General features: G+C 52.7%; 2 protein-coding genes across 7 annotated transcripts in view; one reads left to right on the top strand and one right to left on the bottom strand.

The window, feature by feature from the left end:
* C25H8orf76 (chromosome 25 C8orf76 homolog) overlaps nt 1-22,406 on the top strand; it is a 49,436-nt gene that overhangs the window by 21,607 nt on the left and 5,423 nt on the right. For 5 of the 6 annotated variants that reach the window (XM_045508478.2, XM_045508477.2, XM_045508476.2 and 2 more), the window contains exon 6: nt 20,809-20,869. In XM_045508478.2, the coding sequence (XP_045364434.2) occupies nt 20,809-20,869 (61 nt within the window). Of the gene's footprint in view, nt 1-10,239; nt 10,516-20,808; nt 20,870-22,406 lie in introns of those variants that run through there. The other variant, XM_074353014.1, reaches the window with a different exon arrangement.
* Nucleotides 4,657-18,836, bottom strand: FAM83A (family with sequence similarity 83 member A). The gene is made up of 4 exons (XM_010972607.3): nt 17,292-18,836; nt 11,281-11,448; nt 9,782-9,906; nt 4,657-5,327 (listed from the first exon to the last, which is right to left on the bottom strand). Exons 1-4 carry the CDS (start codon nt 17,769-17,771, stop codon nt 4,793-4,795), a joined length of 1,308 nt encoding a protein of 435 aa, XP_010970909.2. The 5' UTR covers nt 17,772-18,836; the 3' UTR covers nt 4,657-4,792.

Here is a 22,406-nt window from a genome sequence, read left to right as displayed (position 1 = left end):
TAAGGTAATAAATTTGTGTTGTTTTATGTCATGATGTTTGTGGTCACTTGTTATAGCAACAGTAGGAAACAAATACACAAAGTAACCTACCCATAAGCTGAGGTTGCTTGACTTAGTTTCAGTTTCTGTTACTTGGAACGAAAGAATCCTGGTATGGACCACTTGAGTCCTTTCAGTCTTGGTTTTAGAGTCAGACTTTGTATCTCCAAGGCTATTTCTTTTATAAATGACATTCCTTTATAAAACCTTGATAGAACATCATTGTAGGAGATATCAAAGATAAGATGCAACACCTACTTTCTAGTAGAGATAATAGGACATTCACATCAGTAGCAAATAAGGGGCAGGAGGGAGGACTGGGCAGTGCCGCAGTGCAGAGGATGGGGGGTTTTGAAGTTTCATGAAGGCGGTAACATTTGAACTGGACCTTGGGAGGTGGTGGTGGAGCAAAGGGGGATTGTAGCAGACTCGGCCAAGAAGGAAAGGCAGGCCTGCAGGGTTTCTCAGTTGCAGGATGAGAGGAGTCAAGTTCTGGAGGATATGAAGGCTGGTCATCCAGGTTAGTGAGCGTGGAGGGACATGGTGAGTCATGAGGCTAGGCTGGTAAACAGGCATGAAATTATAGAGTCTTTGGTGCTTAGTAGGGAGTTTGACTTGACTCGGGGCAAATAGCAAGCTGTGGAAAGTCTCTGAGCAGGTGAATGGCTGGCTTAGGGCTGTGCTTTAAACTGATAAATCTGGTTTTACTTTCCACATGTTAAACAATCTTTGAGCTTCATGCAATTTGTGTTTTCTGGGTCTACGAGATATGAGCGCTAACAAAGGTGGAGGGGGACTCAAGACACTGAGGTGTTCCAGGCACTTAGAGAATTCACACTGTTGTGTTTGTTATCATAAAGGGCTTCCCATTACACCCAGAAAAGTCTAGACTGTAGCAAGATGTTGCCCGATGTCCAGGGCTGCTCATCCTTCGGTACAGTGGACTCCTCTTCACTTTCTGGTCTCAGCTCCATCTCTCCTCACCAGGCCTTCTCCATCATTCTTTCCTGGACCTAACAAACCACTGATCAGGGAAACACAAACACCGGATGCAGGGAAGCTCTTTGCGTTGGTCATATTAGCTCTCTAAGAGCTGAGACGTAGCTGTTTCCACCTTCATGGGCTGTCCAGCCCCTGGCACACTGGGGGACCCAGGCGGCAAGTGGTGGGCAAGTTTGTGATTAAGTACATGAACTCAGGCCCTTTGGGAGTGGAAGCCACGGCTGGCCTCCCAGGACTGGGGGTAGAGTAACTCAGCAAGAAAACGTGCACTGAGTGCTGCTTCATACGTGCTCACAGGGAAGGCGGGGAGGGTGGGAAGGCGGGGAGGGCTCCCAGGGCAGCAGAGCCCCGTGCGCCTCTCACAGCAGGCTGCCCTGGGAGGGGAGCACACGTGTGGCCGTTTGGGAGAAGTCAGGAAGCCGGCCTCGGGGCCCTTCCACTTTAGGGCCGCAGTTCTTGAAGAGCAGCCAGCAGAAGCAAGCACTGAATCTGCTGGTGGAGAACCCGGTTTGTGCAGAGAAACGTCATTTCTGGAGGCCTGGCCGCCGCCTGTCCACCCAGCCTGGCGTGTCACTGTGTGGTCACTGCGGAGGAGAGGGGTAGCGCATCTGGCGCGTCCATCTCAGTGGAGCCACAGTGAGCGACCCGAAAAAGGGGGTCGTGTTTGTACGTGTGCGTGCGTGTCTGCAGTGTTTACATTCTCTGGGATCAGTTTTCCTGAAGTGCAGAGCCTCTTCAGGAGAAGCTGAGAGAGTGAATGATGGTTTCTCTGTGTCCAACAGCTTCCTGGACCAAGTCCAGAAAATGAAGCATTTGAAGATGCGGCTCTGGCACTCCTAGGCCAGGCCAGCATTGCCAGCACAGTGGCGGCAGGGAGCCCGGGTCAAGGTGATGGGGTAAAGGTCATCCTGGGGTGTCTGGATGTCGGCCCCCCGTGGGCGTAAAGCTCCTTGACCCATCAGTTAGCACTCGTTGTGTCCGCGGACATCCAGGGTGGTGGTGGTAGGGTCCCAGCGGGCCTGCAAAGGTGCCCTTGGCCTCTTACAGTGCAGACGGGGTCAGGAAAGGTCAGTATCTGGTGAGGACCAAGTGAATGCCACAGATCATTTCCAGGAGAGGGAGGCCTGGGGGCTTCTCTGGAGGGCAGGGTCGATCATTGCAATCCAAACTCCAGTCAGTCCTGGCTGATGACCCTGCAGTGGGTCACATGATCCCTGATCCCTGGTTTGGGGAATGCGTTTCCACCGTGCCCCCCACCCGAACACGACTATCATACGATTTCCTTCGTTCTCTCGCATTCTTCATGGTGGTGGTTCACGTGGTTGCCGCCGCCAGCTGACTGGTGTTCTGCAGGACAGATGTGAGTCTGGGTCTCTGCCTGCCGCTGGAAGGTCTGTGGCACATGGTGGCTTTCCACTGCTGTGGTCGAGCTTCACACTGTAGGAGAGACTCCACAGGTCTCAGGATGGCCCCCAGCAAGCAGGGCTGCCAGGGCAGTTGCAGGTGTTATTCCCGCCCAGAGCAGAATTAAAGCTGGGGCAAGACTAGGTTTATGAGGATTGAAAACTTGGTTAAGGACTTGCCTTGGCTTTCAGCCACTCCCTTGCCAGGTGTAAAACCCGCCTTGTCACCTGGTGGAAATGATGTCTTGAAACGAGAACCTGAGGCTCGGGGACCTGGGAAGTCTGGTCCTACAAAGGAATGGCCCAGCCTCACATTAGTGGGTCCTGAGATGTATCAGTCAGGCTAGGCTGGATCATGGTACAGTAAGAAACAGCCCCAAATCTCAGTGGCTTAAACAACAAAGGTTTATTTCTTTCTCTTACTGCTTATCCATTGTAGGTCAGCGAGGTAGGCATGTCCTGCTCATCACAGTCACTTAGGAAACTGGGCGGGCGGAGGGGGCTCCATCTTGAGGGAAAGTGATCTGCACCCAGGTGCTTGCACTAGAAGTTGACATATTGTAAACTGACTATACTTCAAAAAAAAAAAAAAAAGTTTAAAAAAAACCTGAAAGTAACCCTCAACACTTCTGCTCACATCCCACTGGCCAAAGCAAACGACACCTAACTTCCCAGCAGGCGGGGATCATGACTACATGACAAGGTGCCCAGAGTAGGAAAAACAATACTCGTGAATTGTAAGACGACTGCGGAGGGGAAACTGACTGGTGGAGAGGATGTGGGAGGAGGAGGGTTTATTCTGGCTGCAGGGTCCCCTCTCTACCCAGACGGAGCCAGATGTAGGGGTAGAGCTTGCCTCTGGAGTTCTTGGCACCCCAGCAAGCTTCACCTTCCCGAAGCTTTCTAATCAGGCTGCGAAATCCACAGCTCTGGTCGTCCTAACCTCAGCGCGGCGGGCAGCAGGAAGCCAGCAGCATCAGGACTGGGTTTAAAAAACCTCAGTAACCAAAGGGCTTTTGTTGCTGTTGTTGGACTTTCGGGGATTAAGGAGGACAAGGGTGAAGTGAGGGCAGAAACACAATTTGGAAGAAAATGGAAGCAAAGACACCTCTTCCTCTGTCCAAAGTGTTGGACAAATACAAACAGGGCGGGGCTGCAGGGAGATGCCATCTGCAGAGCATGACTTGGGAAGCCATGTGCGTCAGAATTCAGAGGCCACCAGGAGGAGGGACTGTCCTCCCAGCCTCCGCATCATAGGCAAAGCTTCTGAGCCGGAAAAGGGCAACCGACCTCCCCAAGCCAGGCTGGCTGATCCTCCTCTGTGCTCCCTGAGCATCCACTGTTTTTCTTATACCCAAGCTAGACTAGTTTCACCCCAGGAACAAACCGGATGTGCTGACCCTGAGAATGAAAGGATGATGGGGCTTCTGAGGGCGCAGCGGACGTGCTTCAGGATGTCAACAAGCCAGATAGAGGAGCCTAGATCTGGAGACGGCTGACTGCTGCTGGAGGCTACAAGGTCAATGTGGGACCCTCCCTGGTTCTTCCAGGCTGCCCAAGGTCCTGCTGTAGGGTCATTCCCAGATCTGACAACTCAAGCCCCTGGGACTCAGCCCAGACTCCAGGGACCTCCAGGCCAGCCCAAGGCTCTTTGAAGCAAACACCTGAGCTGTTAAACTGCCTTGTCCAACTCCATCGCCCAGATGCCTCGGCTTGCCCCACCCCTGGTGGCCACAATTCCAACCAGCCCCGCACAACTTACAGTGGCAGGTTCTGGGGCCTCATCCCTGATTCATCGGCTCCAGGGATACCCTAGTAGTATGTGGGGAGGAGGCGTTTTCCCCACTCCCAGCAACATCCAGAATGTCCCCACGCTCTCTCCTGAGTCTCTGCAGAGTGGACCATTTCTGGGCGCTGGGAAGAAGGAGTACCTTGATCATACCCACCCTCTGCCTCTCGGAGCCTCAGTTTCTCCACATGTAAAACGTGGGCTGCATCAACCCATTCTCACGTTACAGAGCTTTGGGAAATGTCACTACCAAAGCACTGGCTGCTCTTTGGGAGAAAGGGGCTCTATTTTCAAGATTTTGTCCTCTAGCTTCCTGCCCCCCCATCTCCCTGGAACCTTCTGGAATATGCTGCATAGGCCATACCAGAGAGGGGAGGCCAGGGAAGGGTAGGGATTGGCAAGTGAATGGTCTCAGGCCTGGGATTGTTGAAACAGAGGCAATGATTTCATTCAAGAGTCTTTAGTTTCAAGGGCAGCAGGTTCACAGATGCTAGTTGTTGAAGTGGGGTCCTTAGGCCAGAAAATCTGAGAATACAGGCCCACTGGAGGGAGGGACCCCTCAGAAATGAGGGGATGCCTGTAGAAAGGGCCTCCAGGTGTGGGCCACCCTGGGCACCAGGCCAAGCTGCTCGAGCTGCAGCCGCGTGGGCCTGTAGGCGTTGAGGTTGCTGTAGAGAGCGGGCAGGCCGTCGTGGGGCCTTGGGGAGAAGTGGGCCTGTGGGATCAGGGGCCCCCAAGGGCCGTGATGGGGCTGAAACCTGGGGGCAGGAGGTGGGTTGGGGGTCAGGGGGCTGCCGGGCCCTGAGGATGTGGACAGGCTCTGGTTCTGGGGGTTGCTGCCAGCTGACAGGCTGCTGAAGGGGTCAGAGGTCGTGCGGTCACTGGCGGAGCAGCTACTGCCACTGAGGCGGCCGGGCAGGGGGCTGGGGCCAGCGCTGGGCTGGAGGGGTGCAGACAGCCTGGGCGACTTGAGGCCCATCACGGGTTTGGAGGAGGCGTAGAGGTGGCGGAACTCCTCGTCAAACAGCTCCACCGCCTGGCCTGTGAACTTGGAGAGGATGTTCCGGTGCACGTGTCCGCAGAGCCAGGTAAAGCTGGAGGCAAGAGGGGAGAGAGCGAGGGGTGGGGATGTGAGGCCTCAGCCAGCCTTTTCTGGGGGTGGTGGGGGCTCCTGGCAAGCCTAGTAGGAAGGGGATTAACACACTGCCCACCGCTCCTCCATCCAGCTCCTTCAATCCTGGCCGAACCCCTGGGAGGGAGACATGGTTCTCCGCCTCTCCCAGATGGCAAAACTGAATCTCAGAGACCAGCAAATGTTTGCAGGTGAATAATTAAGATGCAGAGTGAATCTGGGCCTCAGGTCAGGATTCCCTCCTGGAGCTCAGATTTTGGCCCCGGAGAAGATCCGTGCAGAGGCACAAAGGGGCTCGGTGCCATCTGAATGCCAGTGTCCTCGACTCTGTGCTGACATGAGTCAGCCAGCCACTGGGGCCTTGGCAGCTTCACCTGTGACCTGCGGGACACCTGCTTCTTCTAACCAAATAGAGCGTGGGGCTGCCTCTTGTGAGGCAGGAGCTGTATTCTCATGAAAATCTAAAGGGTGTAGCCCAGTCTTCAGGCACTTGGACCCCGAAGGGGCAGGAGAGGGAGGGAGAATCCTCTGCTCTTTGGGGATGGAAAGGAGAACACAGGGCGAGCCCACAGAACTGGAAGGATGCTGCATCAGTGGGTTTGCCCGGACATCCAAGGGAGGTCGCCCTCCATGTACACATCGTAAGTGGAAACAACGTGCTCGAGGTATTTGCATATTATCTTTTATGATTCCCTGATTTAAACAAATTCCTTTCTTTAAAAAAATTTTTTTAATGGAGGTACAGGACCTTGGGCTTGCTAAGCAAGTGCTCTACCACTGAGCTATTACCTTCCCCCCAAACAAATTCCTTTTATCTCTGATGAAAAACTCCCCTCATCACCCCACTCCCCCCAAAAGGCCCTTGAAAAAGCCTGGTGACGGCACAGAAGACCCACCAAAAGCATCAGGTTAGAGATTCCTGGGTCCCTAATAATGAGAACACAGGTGTGGGGAGCGATGGGGACAGGATGGCCAGAGAGGGGGCAGGGTGACAGTGGGGTACAGAAACGACTGTATCACGGGTCTCAGCCTTCAGCCTCCTGCCTTGCCACCAAAAGGTGGGCCCAGCCTCCGGAGTCCCTGTTCTGTGAGGCAGGGCGGGGCGCACAAAAGGCTGGGGCAATGCTGGGAAGAACAACGAAGCTTTGTTTAAACCTCCCTCCCCGCCCAGGGGCCACCCGCGCACTCCAGAGATGTCAGCAGCTGATGCTGAGCGTCTGGCCAGCCAGCTGACAGGGAAGGCAAGAACAGGGACAGCAGGACTCTTGGCAACAGTAAGCAGTCATTCACCCTCTGTTGTTTGGAATCGGGGTATATTAGACTAAGCAAATGCATGCTTCCTCAACGAAGCAGGGCCAAAAGTGCCTGGCAACTTCTCAGGCCCCCAGGCACCCCTGCGCTCCCCGCACCCCCACCTTCAGTGCCGATGAGTCCCTGGTGCGTCTCTGCAGCTCACCGGGTCGGGGGTGGGTCGGGGTGCCTTGCCCTCACGCCCTATGTGTTTATTCACCCTGTGCTGTAGCTTTCACACTTTTATCGCCTCCTATGGTAAGAAATGCATTTTATTTTAATTCTATTTTGGCCCCTAAGTACGTAGAATTGACTTAGTCAAAATCTTTGGCTCAAGACCCACTCTCATCATTGATCTGTGTATTCACGGCCATTTACGCCTATGTAGCTGTCTACTTCATTATTTATCTTCTGATAAGCACCTATGAACCCACCACCTAGGGCGAAAAACTAGCATCTTGACAATAACCAGCATCTAACCACATAGTTCCTCCTAGGAACTCATTTTCCAGTTTCCCCCCAAAAGAGGAGATCACCACCCGAAATCCTGTGCCATGGTTCTCATTCTTTCCTTTTTCTGTAATAATAATAGAAAGTTCTGGAAAGTACTGTCAGCCCTCCATGTACTCATGTTCTGCATCCGAGGATTCAACCAAACATGGGTGGAAAACTTTCAGAAAAAAATTTTCCCAGAAAGTTCCAAAAAACCAAACTAGAATTTGCTGCATGCTGGCAACTATTTACATAGCATTTATATTAGGTATGATAAGTGATCTAGAGATGATTTAAAGTTTACTGGAGGATGTGCATAGGTTATATGCAAATATTACACCATTTTATATAAGGCACTTGAGCATCCTTGGATTTGGGTATTTGTGGGGGATCCTGGAACCAATCTCCCACAGATGCTGAGGAACAATTGTAAATATTTCTATTTTAGTTGCTTATAACATATATATAATCTTTGGGGATTTTTTTTCACTGACATATTGCTGAGTTTATCCATGTTATCTCGTGTTGCTGTACTTCATTCGTTTTTGACTGCTGTATGATGTTCCCCTGGGGGCTATCTCATGGCTCACTTATCCGTTCTCTCATTGGTGGGCCCTGGGATTGCTTCTGTGGTTTTTCTGGGGTGACCAGTGCTTCTATGAACAGTCTTATACCTGCCTTCTACTGTACTGCGGACCAGTTTCTCTTGGAAATATACCTAGGCGTGGAATTGCTGGGCATAGCTAGGTGAATATTCACCCTCAGAGAAAATGCCAAACTTTCCAGAGTCACTGTACCGATTTGCAATCCCATCAGCTACGTAGAAATTTTTAAATCCACTATTTGTATCGTCAGTCTCCTTTATTCTTCTTTTCTGAAAAGGTATAAAATGGTAACTCATGCTAGCCCTGATTCGCGTTTTCCTGATCACTGAGGATGCTGAACGTCTTTTCATGTGTTTCCTCCTGGGTGAAGCGCCTGCTCTCACTTCTCGCCCACGCTTCCGCTATGCTGTTTTGCTGCTGTGAATGGTGGGAGTTCATTGTGATTTTTGACACTAATCTTGTCAGGGCATATGAAAACCTGTTCCGCCAGTTTATAATTTGACTTTTCACTTTCTTTAAGCTGTCTTTCAATGAACCAAAGTTCTTAATTGTAATATAGTCCGATTTAGCAATCTTTTAGTCAGTGCTTTTTTGTGTTCTGTTTAACACAGAGGGGTGTCTGTATTAAAGCACCCCAACACCCCTTAAAGCTTGTTTTTGACGTTTAAGTTCTTTTAATCTATTGAGAGGTGATTTTGTGTGTGTGTGTGTGTGTGTGTGTGTGTGTGTATGTGTATGAATTAGAATCCAATTTTTCATATGGAGAATTTTTTTTCCAGTTTCCTCTTTCTCCCACTGCTCTGACATGCCCTGTCAAGTGTGGCTTTGGTTTTGAGCTTTCTGTTCTGTTCCGTATGCCGGTTTGTCTGTCCCTCCCCCAGTGCCACATTGTCTGGAAACTGCAGTTCCACAGCAAGTCCTGATCTCTGGAGGGGTCAGTCCTCCCTGCCTATTGTTCTTCAGACTTATCTTGGCTGTTCTTGGAGAAATACATTTTACATCGTGACCTACTCACATTCACAAATACATACAGAACCCCACAACAAATTCCAGGACACCCCTTACCTCAGTGTGCTCTGATTGTTTATATTCTATACTACTTCATTTTTAAGAATTCTGGGCATCACCCACTAAATCAATTTCATGGACAGCAATGCACAGTTTGAAAAATTTTGTTCCTCTAGCCATACTGGATGCCAGAATGGTACAGAAAGCCGAGGGGTGGCAGTGGGGGCCAGGGCAGGAGTGGAGTCAGGGTCTAGTTAGAAGGCTAGGTTGATCTCATGCTGTTCCTCATGCTGTTCCAGCTGCCTGATTTTGCACCCCTGCCCCACCCCAACACCAATGTGGCGGCGCCCAGGCCTGCTCTGCTCAGCAGCCCCTCAGGACCAACCCTTCCAAATCTGGCCTCTCCCGTGGCCCTTCCCTCGGGGCTTTGCCAGGGCTAATAGCAACCCTTACTGAACACCTACTGTGTGCTAGGAGCTGCGCCACATGTTTTGTTGCAAATTTAATCTCATTGAACCATAAAGTGACCTGCAAGGGAAGGGACTGTTATCCCCATTTTACGGATGAGAAAACTGATGCTAACAAGAATTGAATTGCACAGTTTAAATGGGTGGACTACTTGGCATGTGAATTATATCTCAGTACATTTGTTATATTAGAATAACTAAATATTTTGAAAATAAAATGGAGCACACACACAACAAAACCAATTGCCTGGGTTTATAATCACACTGAGAGGTCTGACGAGGGAAACGGGCTTTTCTGTCCTATCACAATCTGAAGGGAAACCGAGGCACCTGGAACTCTCTCTCTGTCCAGGAAGGGCCCACATTTCCCCCTATTGCCCAGAATGGTCCTGCCTCCAGCCTCCTGCATGTGATGAAGCCCTAGCTCTGGGAACAGCAGGAGCCCCTGGGGAGCTGCTGGTGGGCACGTGGGCCTGAGCAGCTGGGGCTGGTCGGCACCCCGCTCAGCCTTGGCCTCCACAGAGCCTGGACAGAAGGGGAGGCCCAGCGCTTACCTGTACGATCCACACAGGACGTATCTCCAGTCCGAGATGATGAACTTCTCCTGGATTTGGCCGGCGAACTTCCTGCCTGACTTGGCACAGTACACCTCTCCTTCTACGCTCCGGATGGAAATGTTCTGTTGGAAGGGAGGGAAGGTATCCCTCACTAATTCTGTATTTATAGATACATGGTAGACTTTAAACAAAGCAGAACACAAAAGAAAGGCAAGGGCCTGGTGCTTACAGAGCCCTTGGTCTGGGCTTGCCTGGGCCACAGAGGTCTGGCAAGCACAGCCTTGCCCTGTAAGTGGCTTTAGTGACATGAGTCCCTGACTCCAAGCCCGTCAGAGGGAAGGTCCAGGGCAGCCAGAAGGGGAGACTTTGTGGATACCTCAGTGGATCCTAGACTGTCCTAAGAAAAGGTGTGACCACAACCCAAATCATGGCCTGTTTGTCCTTTTCCTCCCCAGAAGCACCCGCTGCCCAGCCCTCAAGCCGAAACACTCAGAAGGCTGGAGAACAGAAAGGGCAGGTGGAACACTGCTGGGGTCCTGTGGATGCCCGCTGGCGGCTGGGCAGGCTCGGGGGAGGGGATATCCAGGCCTCCAGCAGCTCCTCCCAGCCTCTCCATAAGCTCCATCAGATGGTGGGAGGAGGGCCACATCCCCCTGTCCCTGGGTGTGACGGGTGTGGGCCACGAAGGCAAGGCCTGCACTGTGGACCTGTTTTGATGGCCTCCTGCTGAGGACTTGTGGTCCAGGTAACATCAAGCAGGCCCCAGGGTCAGAGGACCTGAGTCCTCTGGCACCAGGAGGTGCCTAGGGCCAGCTGCATCTTGTCTGCTCAGAGCGGAAGGGAAGGAGGGGAGAGGAGAGCAGGGTCTCCCAGGGGCTGACCTGCCTGAGCTAGAGGTGGGTCACCAGGGAACCACCCATCAGCTGTGCAGCTGTGTCTGCTCCAGGAAGCTGCCCTTGAATTAGCTGCCCCAAATTTGCCGTGACTAAATGAACCCTCATCTCTGGGTATCTCTTCTCCTTGCCAGAAGGCAGTGAGGAGTTTGGTGAAGTGAGAGGATCAGCCTCCTGTTGGGGTCGTGGGGCCCTAAACACGTACCACACAGGTCCTGGGTGTTGCTCTGCCCTGGAAGTGCGTCCTCTGGGTCTCCTCAGCTGAGAGGAGAAAAGGCAGAGGTTGGGCCCCTTTATGCTTCCCAGCCCCCAATCAATCTATGTGAGATCAGAGGGCTGGGAGTGGGGGCCATGAAAGTCCGATCCTAAAACATCCTGCAGAATCCTCGCACCCTCTCTCCCTGTCACTGCATCTTGGAGGCTGTGTCTTCCTAATGGTGCAGCTACAGGTTGAGGGAGGGCCGTCTGACCTGCACTGGACATTGTTTGAGCAAGAAATCATCATTTGTGATGTGAAGCCATTGGGATGGGGCACCTGTTACCACAGCAGAACCTGTTCTCTCCCAACATAGAGGACCTCTTGGACTATCGTAGGGCCCCTACCTTGAGGTGACTGTCAGAGATCTGGGCTTTGTCACACATCTCCTGGAAGAGTGTCACACCTCCCTGGTCCAGGAGCACACAGACGAACACCCCGCGCTTGTTAGCTGCCTCTAGAATGTCACAGAAGATCTCCACATCTGTGAACACATCCATCAGGATGGCCAGGACCTGGGCCAGAGCAGAGTCAGACACCAGAAGAGTCAGGGCCAGGTGTTAGCTGGTTTCAGCCAAAGTTCCTAAGTCCCAGTGGGCCTGGGAGGGCTGTTCCCATGTGGCCGTGCTGGGGAGGGGGACGGTCTCGCAGGGCACGACTCAGGAAAGGGCCAAGAGCTGCTAGGGCCCCTGCCTCCATCCTGAACCCACATCTCCAGCCCACGACACACCCTCTGGCCTCTCCGCCCACTGTTGGAGTGGAGAGTGCGGAGGAGAAAGGAGAGAAAAGCAGAAAGAGGAGGCAGAGAAGAGCAGAGGAGACCAAGGGGAGGTGGCCGGGCAGATTCTGGTGGCACATTATCCAGAGAAGAGGTGGTTTTCTGGGAATAGTGAAGTTTGGCTCCAGCTGTGGTGCTGCTGAGACTAGCTGAGTGCCTTCGGACACGTCACTTATGCTCTCTGGTCTCAGTTTCTTTCCCTATAACACTGCGCAATTAAAGGGCATTAGGTGTCATGCAAGGTGGGTCTGTGAGCCCAGACAATATAAATGAAACACGTGTGAAAGTAAAGTACATAGTTAAAATACGACTATGACCATATGCATGTCCATGAGCAAGTGTGAATAATGTTAGAACAACACTGTGCAGAAATGTTGTTTTAACCCAGGTTATGGATGAGGATTAAAATTAGTGCCCACACCACTCTAGGCATAAAGAAGAAACAGCAGGGTCCTTGTTAGGGCCAGTCAGACGGACCAGCACAGCAGAATGAGGTTGGCTGAGAAGAAGGAGGCACTTGCCGTGACACTTAGCTGAAGAAGGAAGTTGGCTTGGAGGCACCGCCTGGCAGCCTGGCCCTGGGAACCTGGGGCTTCAGTGTGAGAGAGGGGCCCAGCGAGGGGCTCCTGGCCTGTGGCGCCAACCCACAGGCAGGGGTCATCCTATGGGGACCTCAGATCCCGGCTGAGACTCCCTCATGACCTGCCAGGCAGATGTAAGCTCCTCATGGGCTGGACATCCTCCTGCCTTAGGAAGGGCAGTGGGTGGGAGGGGAGAAGGGACTCGGGCCCTGGTGAGGCCGCCAACCCTGTTGGGCTAGTTTGGGGGGCACTTAGCACCCCCTGCCCCACTTTGTGCTTCACTGCTACTCCCTCTTCCTCTCCTCTGTGCTGTTGCTCCTTTTCTTGAACTTGCATTTGGTGGATGAGTAATAACAGTGGCAACTATTTCTTGAACGTTTAATCTCAGCCATGTTTTGTCTCCTGTAACCTTCACAACACTGTTACCCTGGCTTCCCAGGTGAGGAGCAAAGGGGACAGAGGTCTTAAGTAACTTTCCTAACACTACATGGCTAGAATGTAGGGGAGATGCTCCAGACCCGAGCCTGGAGCCACGCTCCCACTCAGTCTACAGCAGGCCCAAGAGAGGGACTCTGCTGTCTGTATACAGTGGACACAGCCTGTCCCTCCTCTGCTGGTGGGTTAGGGATGGGCCAGGGAAGGACAGTCAAGCCCTGGGGGGTTGGGAGACCCCAGAGCAGAGCTCAAAGAGAATGTGGACAGAGAAAGAGAATGGGGCCCAGGTGGACCCTCCACCATCACCTGTCTGCTGACCACAGGGCAATGGGGCCAACCGCCCTTGAAGAGGCAGCTGTGGGAGGACCACTCCCCTCCCAGCCACATGCCCACACCTGTTTGTGTCGCCTCTGTCCTCACCTGATGCTCCCCTTCCCAATGGCCCGATCTGGAGTGGTGACATTTGCCAGACCCGAGCCCTGGGTATCCAGAGGCAGAGAGGGACCTACTCTAAGGAGCTCCTCGGGAGGGGAAGCAGGCCTGTCACAGATCCCAGGAGGATAGTGGGGGGCATGGAGCTTGTCCTTTGTTCAGCTGCTGCCAGGGCAGGGGCTCAGCCTGAAAAGGTGGTCCCTGACACCTAGGGGTGGGGGTATGGAGCTTCTTTGGACCCTTCTCACAGCTCCCCACCACCTCCTCAGCATGCCCCCCCCATCTTCCCCACCAGCCTCCCAGGGAGTGGATTAGAGTTTTCTTCTCTGCAGTGAATCTGCAGTGTGCTGTTTGTTGAAAGAAAGGGAGACGGTGCGGGGACCGAGCAGGGACAAGGGCCTTGCCTGCTAAAATTCTCCGACTTCTTGGTCTCAGGACCCCTTTACACTCTTAAAAAGTTACTGAGGCTTCCAGAGGGCTTTGGTTTGTGTGGATTAGAACTACTAGTACTCGTCGTATTAGAAACTTAAACTGAGAAAAATTTTAAATGTCTATTAGTTATTTAAGAATAACTAGTTTTTGTTACTTAAAAATATTAAATCCATCACATGTTAACATAAATAACAATTTTAAAGCAAAAAAAAAAAGATACTTTCCAAAACAACAACAAAATGTAGTGAGCAGCATGCCATTGTTTTACAGTTTTGCAAATCCCTGTGGTGTCTGGCTTAACAGGAGACAGCTGGTTCTCGCACCTGCTCCCGCAGCAATCTGTTGTGATGCGCTGTTTGGGAGGAAGTCTAGGAAGGTAATCTAGCTTCACACAGATAAGTGATCAGAAAGGGCAGGACATCACAGCCCCACTGGAAGGTCTCGGGACCCTCAGGGGCCCTCGACCATACTTGGAGGGTAGATGAATCCCGTTTCGTTTTCTGTATTTTATGATGCCCTGACATCCCAGGGCCAGGTGATTCCTACAGGTAACTAACTCCTGGTCTAGGAGCAGCTCTCAAACGCAAAGCAGGCAACCCAGAGCCTGTGTCCTAACTGCCTCCTTTATCTAAGGCTCCTGCCTCAAGACAGTACTCCCCCTGCATGCCCTAAATCACTCCAGTGCCAGGTACCACCTGTGGCCCAGAGCCTGCTGGAATTGTTCAAACCAGCCCATCCTAAACTGTTAACCTGGCCCTGCCTTACTTTTCCTGCAAAACCACAATAAAGCCTTTTGCTCATGTATCCCCGACTCCTCCTGCCTCCTGATGGCCCCTGGTGCTCCCTGTGTGGCCCTGTATGGTGTGCAGTGCCTCCTGCTTCTAGGGCACTGGGAGTAAAACCCCTTCCTTCAAGACAAGTCACCTCCACATCTGTCTGCACGTCTCCCTAGTCTCCCTGCCTCTGGGGCATCCAGCCCTCTCACACCTCTTGACCTTTGCATTTGATACTCCCTAGGCCTGGAATTCCTTTCCCTCCCCTCTCTGCCCGGCAAACTCTTACTCAGCCTTTGAGACTCAGAAGCCACCTCTTCTGTGAAGCCTGCTTTAGTCACCTTCCAGGCACCAGGGGTTGCTCAAGCCCAGGGCCGCCACCCACCAGTGTCATCTCCTCTCCCCGCCTCTCCCCTCAGGGCAGGCAGCCTGAGGGAGGGAGGGACGGCTCTTGTTTGCTCCACCATCCTGGGTGCAGGGCCTGGCCAGTGAATTAGGCTTTGTGGAGTAAAGGAATGAGCAGGAAGGGAAAGAGGGAGCACTCCTGCTCCTTAGGGAGTGGAAACGGCTCTGGGAAACACTTAGCAGGCTGGCTCTGTCTGTTCCCCTCTCTTCTCTCCGGGTAGGGGCGGCGGGCATTGAAGCCATTGGAGAGGGAGACACAAACCCTTTTCCCCTTCTCAACACCTCTCTGTGGACACAGCCTACTTCCATGGACAGTCTGTGGCTGGGGGTCCAGCCCCCTGGCATCTCCATGAGAACAGGTCACTGATCACTTCTGTGTGTGTGTTGTGTGTGTTGTGTGTGTTGTGTGTGTGTGTATGTGTGTGTGTTTCGTATGGAGTGATATCACAAACTGCTTGCAGGGGACTGACGGGTAACAAAATGGGTGAAACTCATCTGGGCCTGGGACAAGAGGACTGCGGCAAAGGGACCCACCCAAAGAAGTGGAAACAGCTCAGTGCCGACAGAGCCAGCTCTTCCTACCTGCTAAGAGGAGCTGGAAATTCTTACTTGTAGGTAAAATCTTCTGATTTTCAAGTGTCATCCTAAAATCATATTGTGTTGATAAGAGAGAGACAGGAGCAGGCCTCAGGGCCACCGAGGGGAAGAGAGGGAAGCAAGCCTTGCTGGTGGCAGTGGGGCAGGAGAGGGACTCAGCCAGGGGACGGTGGTTTACAAGCCCTAACCTGGCTTCCCTCCAGGGAGTCCCACTCACCCTTCGGGCTGCAGCTGCAGTTGAGAATTTCCCCATCACCACTGGTGCCCGCCCCGCAGGAGGGCACGGACCTCAGCAGAGAGAGACCAGAGGTAGCGTGTTTAGGAACAGACCCTTGGAACTGGAAGGGTCCTTAGTCCTGCGTGGAATCTGGGGCCCGGGGAGGTCAAGGGACTTGCCCTGGGTCATGCAGCCCACCCCAGGTGCCCCAGGTAGGGTGGGAACTCCTGGCCACCTGCCTGGGCCCGTCTGTCAACTCCTAACCCCTCCCTGTCAGGGAAACGTGAAACACTGCTCTGAAGCAGCCCAGCGACATGAAAAGCCCATGCTCCACCCCTTGTTACCTTCTATTTTATTTTCCAGAACTCTGCTCCCTCCCACCTGCTCCGAGCACAGCCTCCCCACCTGTGGCGGCTTCTTCAGGAGCCATAAGATTTCACACAGTACTGGACTTGAGAGGGGATTCCGTCATGAGAGTGGGATCTTAGCAGAAAATAAGCTTAAATATCGGTTTGTTCTTTTTTGAGCTCTTTTAAATGTAACAAAATAGATAATTTTAGTGATGAGAGAGACTCTTTAGATGGCAAATTTCTTTCCTAACCCCCGCCCTGCTGCAGCTTTGGGACTGGGGAGGGACACCCATATCCCTGAGCCGAATAGTCATTTTGTGCATCTGGGGTGGAGCGATCTGGGGTCCCTGCTCCACTCCCCAGGTGATGGCAGGCAGCACTTACGACCTTGCAATTCCAGGAGCATCCGGAGGACTCCTGACCAAGTACCAGTCTTGTGCTGGATACTCCTGACCAAGTACCAGTCTTGTGCTGGAAACTTCTGACCAAGTACTAGTCTTGTGCTGGAAACTCTGCTCTGGACCTGAAGGATTGTTCTTCTTCTAAAGTCACTTATTACAATGTAAACACTCTGGGGAGGGCTCCTCTGCTTCTGCCTGATCATGGCTGGATTCTGGTGCAGAACAGTCATTTGTAGGCCAATAGGTCTAAGCCCAGTCTGGGAGGAAAAGGGACAAGTTTACGTCCAGGAGGAGTAGCCCCTACATTTAGAAGCATCAAAGTGAGGTGCTTCGCCTAGCCTCGGGAACCCAAGAAAGGCTTCCTGAGAATGGGACATCGGTGCTGGGTTCTGACAAGGAGTAGGTAATAGGGGAAAAGCAATGGGGGTGATGGGGTCCCAGGCAAAGGGTACAGCATGTGCAAAGGCCTCAAGACAGAGCCTGGTGGGTTTAAGAATATGTAGGTCCCCCAGGATTGAGTGGCAGGAGGTGGGAGAGGAGCTGGAGAGGTTGTGAGCCCTCCTACAGAATCTTCTCTTCCCACTGGAGGCAAGTGGGAGCCACTGAAGGCTCTAAGCAGGGAAGGAACCAAGTTAGATTTGAAGTATAGAAAAGGCGTCTATAGCAGCTTGGAGACTAGGGGGTTGGGGATCCAGATGGAAGAGGAGGGTCAGACGGGAAGCTATTGCAGGAGTTCCAGTGGTGGGTGGCGGTGACCTGGACCCAGATTGTGACAAGTGGGATCAGGAAGTCAGTGATCTAGGGCAAGACAGAGGGTAACACCCCTGGTTCCATCCTAATCTCAGTCCCCTGGACTCCGTCCCTTAGAGCAGGACGCAGCCCTCTCTCCTCTCCTCCACCAGCCCCGTTCCTGCCCACCTGCCTGTGGCCGGGAGACCCAGGCTCCACCCTCGCTACCTGGCTGGTCCGGGTGATGCAGCGGCGGATGAGGTCTCTGATGTTGTTGTGCTTGTCTGTCTGGAAGTACACGGTGGCGCTGGACTTTTCCTTCAGGTAGGGCTTCTCAGCTGAGGCCCAGGTGTGCAGCAGGGTCTGCTCGCTGCCCTCCGAGGCCACGGGGAAATAGGTACCTGACTGCAGGGAGCAGGAGTCTAGTCCCTTGGAGCCTGCCTCGGCCCCTCCCAGGGGCTCCGGGGCACAGGGGGGCTCCTTAGTCTGGGCCTGGATGTACTGGGCCTCCACCGAGGACAAGAAGTCCACCTCCCCTTCCTGGCTGAGCGCCTGCCAGTAGGCCTCGGGACCCCCATCCAAGAGGGCATCTGTGGCCAGCCGGGCACTCTCATTGTCGTTGAAGTCAGCCCTGGCCGGCTGGACCCACTGGCTCTTGACATCTTCCAGGCGTTTCCGGATCTTGCCCAGGTGCCTTGCCTGGCTCATGCTGCGCCGTCCCTGAGTCGTGGGGGAGTGGCGGGTACCTGAGCTCTTCCCGATGTCAGGGGCAAGCAGGCCACACCGCACAGGAGGAGCAGGGCTCCTGGCACTTCTGGAAAGCACTCGCTCTTAGAACCAGTGTGCAGCCAGCGGCCAGGAGTGCCTGCTCAGAGGAAGTGACTTACCACTGTCCCGAGCAATGCTTCACAGGGATCCACAGCCAGGGGTTGGCTTATCTCTGAGCGACACCCGCCCTGCCCGCAGGCCAGGAGGGCTGGCTCAGTCACGCCTGGGCACACTCAGCCCTGAGAGATTTCCTCTCCTCCCAGCAGCCGGGGAAGCCCAGGTGAGCTGGCTTTCCAGCCTGAGGTGCAATTCTCCCGAGACCCTCAGCCTTATTTACAAGGCAGGTGGGCTCTCCCAGCACCATCCCCTGTGTGCTCCTCAGTTCAGAGGCTGATTGGTTCAAAGACAAGCATTTCCCTGTCGGGCCCCTGAGATAGGCCATCCATCCTGTCCCTGTGTGAGGAGAGAGAGCTGGATTTCTGCCAGGCAGAACTGTTGATCAGGTGTTCCCTCTTCTCTTGGTAACACCTCCAGTTCCCAGCCTTCCCTGTCCTCTGGAAAAGCCTTCTGTCCCACCTCTCTCCTGTCTTGTGCTTGTCACGGTCATGCTTGAACAGAGCCCCCACGGAGGTTCCAGTGCAGGGGCCAGCACTGATCTGTTGGAAGCAGCTGCTTTGGAATACTGTCTTGAGAAGAATCTGCGATATGTCAGGGCCCGTGGATAGATGGATGGGATCAGTCTGTCTCGGTGTTGGAGGGGCAGGTGGCCGCAGGCATGTTTGAAGTATGCAAACTGCCAGAACAGAGCAGGGGGCCGTTCCATGTCAATGAAATGCAATCTAGAGTCCAGACTGTCTTTATTTGGGCTCTTCCAGAAACAGACTGCGAGACTAGGATTTGAGTACACGTGGCTAATTGGGAGGTGACCCCAAGAAGCACTGGAAGGGGAGCAGAGGAGTGAGACAGGAACGGAGGGAGCCTCGTAGGGTGTGTTAAGGAGCAGGTCACCTTTGTGGACATCCAGGGCTTATGGACATCAGTGGGGACATCTGGGGTCCAGTCCTACTGGACCTCTAGGAGCTGGTACAGAATACATCTCAGTTTTCCTACCCAAAGAATGAGAGAGCTGCGGAATTTATCTACCAGCCTCATTGATCTTTGGTGCAGGGCTGCCCCGTTAAATCCCCAGCCCTGCCGGCCTGCCCTGTGGGCTCACCAAGCACTGCCCTGAAACCTCAGAAAGCCCTCCGGCTGAACATCACAGGCACGCCCAGGAGGAGACTGTTGGAGCAGTGGGTGTGCATAAGGTAAAAGAAGGGCCCCGACAATCTGCGATGAGAGCGATGCCAGGACACCAGGATTGTGTGGTCTTTGAACAGCTGGCACGTGGTAAGAGCCAAGTGTCTCTCTGGGCCATATCTTTCTACTCTTTGGAGGAAAATACTATAAGCATCAGTAACCGCACTGAAATGTGGCTCAGAAGGCTCTGTCCAGGAGTGGAGCTGTGTTTTTAAAAGCACAGTCCAAGGAAGAGAAAAGGGATTTAAAAGGAATTTCTTCTCTTTTGTAGGATATTGAAGGAATCTGATTCATGACCTTGCGCTGCTGTCGCCTTATTCCATTTCATCACCTCCTCACAGTCCCAGGAACCTTGTTGAGGAAAAACCTAATACACTCTCCTTCCCTGGTGCCCCTGGCTCCATGCCCTCTCCCTTCTGCCAGCTGCTTCTTATGCAGATTGACTTAACCTCTTTCCCACACTCTCCACCCTTCCCTCCTCGCCATCTCCTCTGTGTCCTCCTCAACGCCTTCTCCAATCTGTGTCGCCGAATCCAGTCTCCTGTCTGAGGAGGAGGTAATAATCCAGGCGATTTGTTCTGGTTCACTCCAGGGCTCAAAAGCTGTCGGTGGCTCTCAGTTGCCTGTCACGTTAAGTACCAAGTCCTGAGCCCCTGCCCGTTTGTGATGGGTGTGAACGTTGCAGCCTGACCCTCCTACACTTGGCCAGCACTGCGTGCTCCCTGCATGCTGGCTAGCTGTGCTAAGGGACACAAGGATGACTAGACCTTGTGTCACAGATGAGGAAAGCAAGCTTCAGAGAAGCTGAGTAACCTGCCCGAGATGACACAGCTAGTAAGTGGCAGAGCCCCGCACGGTCACACCAAAGCCCAAAGCCCATGCGCTTTCCACTGAGCCGAGCTTCACTCTCCCTCCCCTGCCCCTGTGCCTTTCCACTCTCTGAACAATCCAAGCAGGTGGGATGGTTCCAGAATGTGTGTAAGGGAGAAGGAAAGTGGGTGGGTGTTCTGGGGCTCTCCCTTCACCTGGGCCTAATTCTCTTTGTTAGGTGAATAAATGATGGTGGGTCCCCCTGAGACAGAGTCAGGCCTCCATGGCCTGTGGGGACCGTGTTCACCTGTCCATTGCACAGGCAGCTCTCATTTTTTAGCTATAGATCAGTGACAGAGTATGTACCTAGCATGCACAAGGTTCCGGGTTCAATTCCCAGTACCTCCATTAAAAAAAAATTAATTAATTAAAATACCAAATTACCTCCCCCCAAAAGACAAAAATTAAACAAAAAATCTTTGAGTGGAATTTTCCCCTCTAAAGCTGCTGTAGGAAAAAGAGCCCTTCTTCTCCTGTCCCCAGCTCCCTGCCCTCACACAGACCCCAGAGATTCTATCAATCCTTTAGAACAGCCTGCAAATACACTCTATGTGTGTCGTCACATCTCCTGTTAGCAGATGAGTGGTGACGGAGTTTCCTGAGAATCCCATTTATCTAGGGCAATGGTTCTCCACTCTGGAGATATTTTTGGTTGTCACAACTCAGAAGAATAGGGTGGTATGTGTGATGCACGAGATCCTAGGTTCAATCCCCAGTACCTCCTCTAAAAATAAAATAAATTAACAAACCTAATTAATCAAAGACATATAACCTGAATTTTGACTGTTTTTTAAAAATTGTTTTTTAGGTGATCCCACACAGAGGAAGCCATCAGGCAAATCCAGACTATGAGACATTCCATGAGACAGGTAAGGGAGACGGAGGGAGAGGATGTCCCCAGGGGGCCCGGGAGGGAGGGGACAATCCCATTATAAATGCCCTGCAGCAGGTCACAGCCCTGCCACGTTTCTGTAAAGGCACAGAGAGGTTACGTAAATCCTTCAAGGGCCCAGTGGCTGAGCCTGGATTGAGTTTGTCTCCAAAGACCTTACTCCTATCTGCACCCATGTTCTGTACTTGCTGGTTTAAGTGAAAAATCTCCTCCTTCAGACTGTGAGCAATTTGGGGTGGGGGCTAGGGGACAGGCAAGGCCGACTAGCTTCCTGGCCCCCCCAGCACCTATCCCACCTTGGGGCTGCCACATAGCAGCCATTCAGTCGATGTTTGTTAGGTGAAGAAATGGCTCAGAGCTCCTGGGGCAGAGGCCAGCTTGCACCGGCAGAAGGTCCCCAGGTAGGATTCCAGAGCTCGTCTGTGGGGTGACCAGGGGCTGAGAGCCTGGGCTGTGGGCCCTGGAGAAACAGGGTACCTGTTTGACCTCAAGGAGCAGCTGTCACCCCGTCCCTGCCACATCCCCATCAAGGCCTGCAGCAGCATGAAAATTGTACAGTCTCATTACCCAGTGACCCAAGAAGTGCAATTAAGTTGAAAACTAGTTGGCATAATTAATTAGACGGGTAAATAGCTCCCTGTCAACACCAATCAATCCATTCTGCATGTAATCAGCTCAGCGCAGGCAGGCAAGGGGCTGGCACCGCTGCTGCCTCTGCTGGTCAGTGAGGGCGGAGGGTGGGAGCAGAAATGGGCCAGGTGTCCAGCCAGGCACCCTGAACCCCACCCACCCACCCCAGGTCCTTCCACAACTGCTTTTCAGGGGAAAAGCCCCGCTGGGCCCGTTCTCAGTCAGTCCACCCTCAGCACCCAGCAAAGCCACAGCTGAATTCTCTGGGGCTCAAGGCTGCAAAGTCCCTTTGCTCTCTCCAGTTTCCTACTTTTGAGTTCCCAGTCCTCTGCTCAAGATTTGGGATATGCATAAAAAACATGGCAGTTCCCTTTTTCTGGCTGGTAAATTTGTGGAAGTGTTTAAAAAAATTAAGGTATAACTTAGATGTAGTAATTTACCCTTGTTACTGTACAGCTGTATGAGTTTTGAGGAATGTATGAAATTGTGTAACTGCAACCAAGCAGGGCCCTATGGGGCCTTCCTACGACAGACCCCCACCCCATGTCTTCTGCCTGCCTCTTACTTGTAAAAAAATCTAAGCTTCCTAGGCCTTCCTCGAGTTCCAAAGAATAAATTTAATCAGGGAAGTGAGAAAACACAGAAGCAAAGGAAAACAACCAAGCAAGACAAAAGAGTAACTGTTTAGCCATTAAAAAAAGTCAAGGACCTTTAGCTCCTCCTCAAGGGCTACAGATAATATTCTGAGCCATGTCCTTTTATAAGAAACTGCCAAACAATTTCCTAAAGTCCGGTACCATCTTGTGTGCCAATCAGACATGTAGGCGACTTCCGGTAGCTCTGCATCTTAGTCAGTGCATAGACTTCACAAAATGACAGATCCA

This window comes from Camelus bactrianus, chromosome 25, assembly GCF_048773025.1.
Source record: "Camelus bactrianus isolate YW-2024 breed Bactrian camel chromosome 25, ASM4877302v1, whole genome shotgun sequence".
NCBI lineage: Eukaryota > Metazoa > Chordata > Mammalia > Artiodactyla > Camelidae > Camelus > Camelus bactrianus.
Note: the sequence above shows the minus strand (reverse complement) of the source record. Positions and strands in the feature narration are given on the sequence as shown.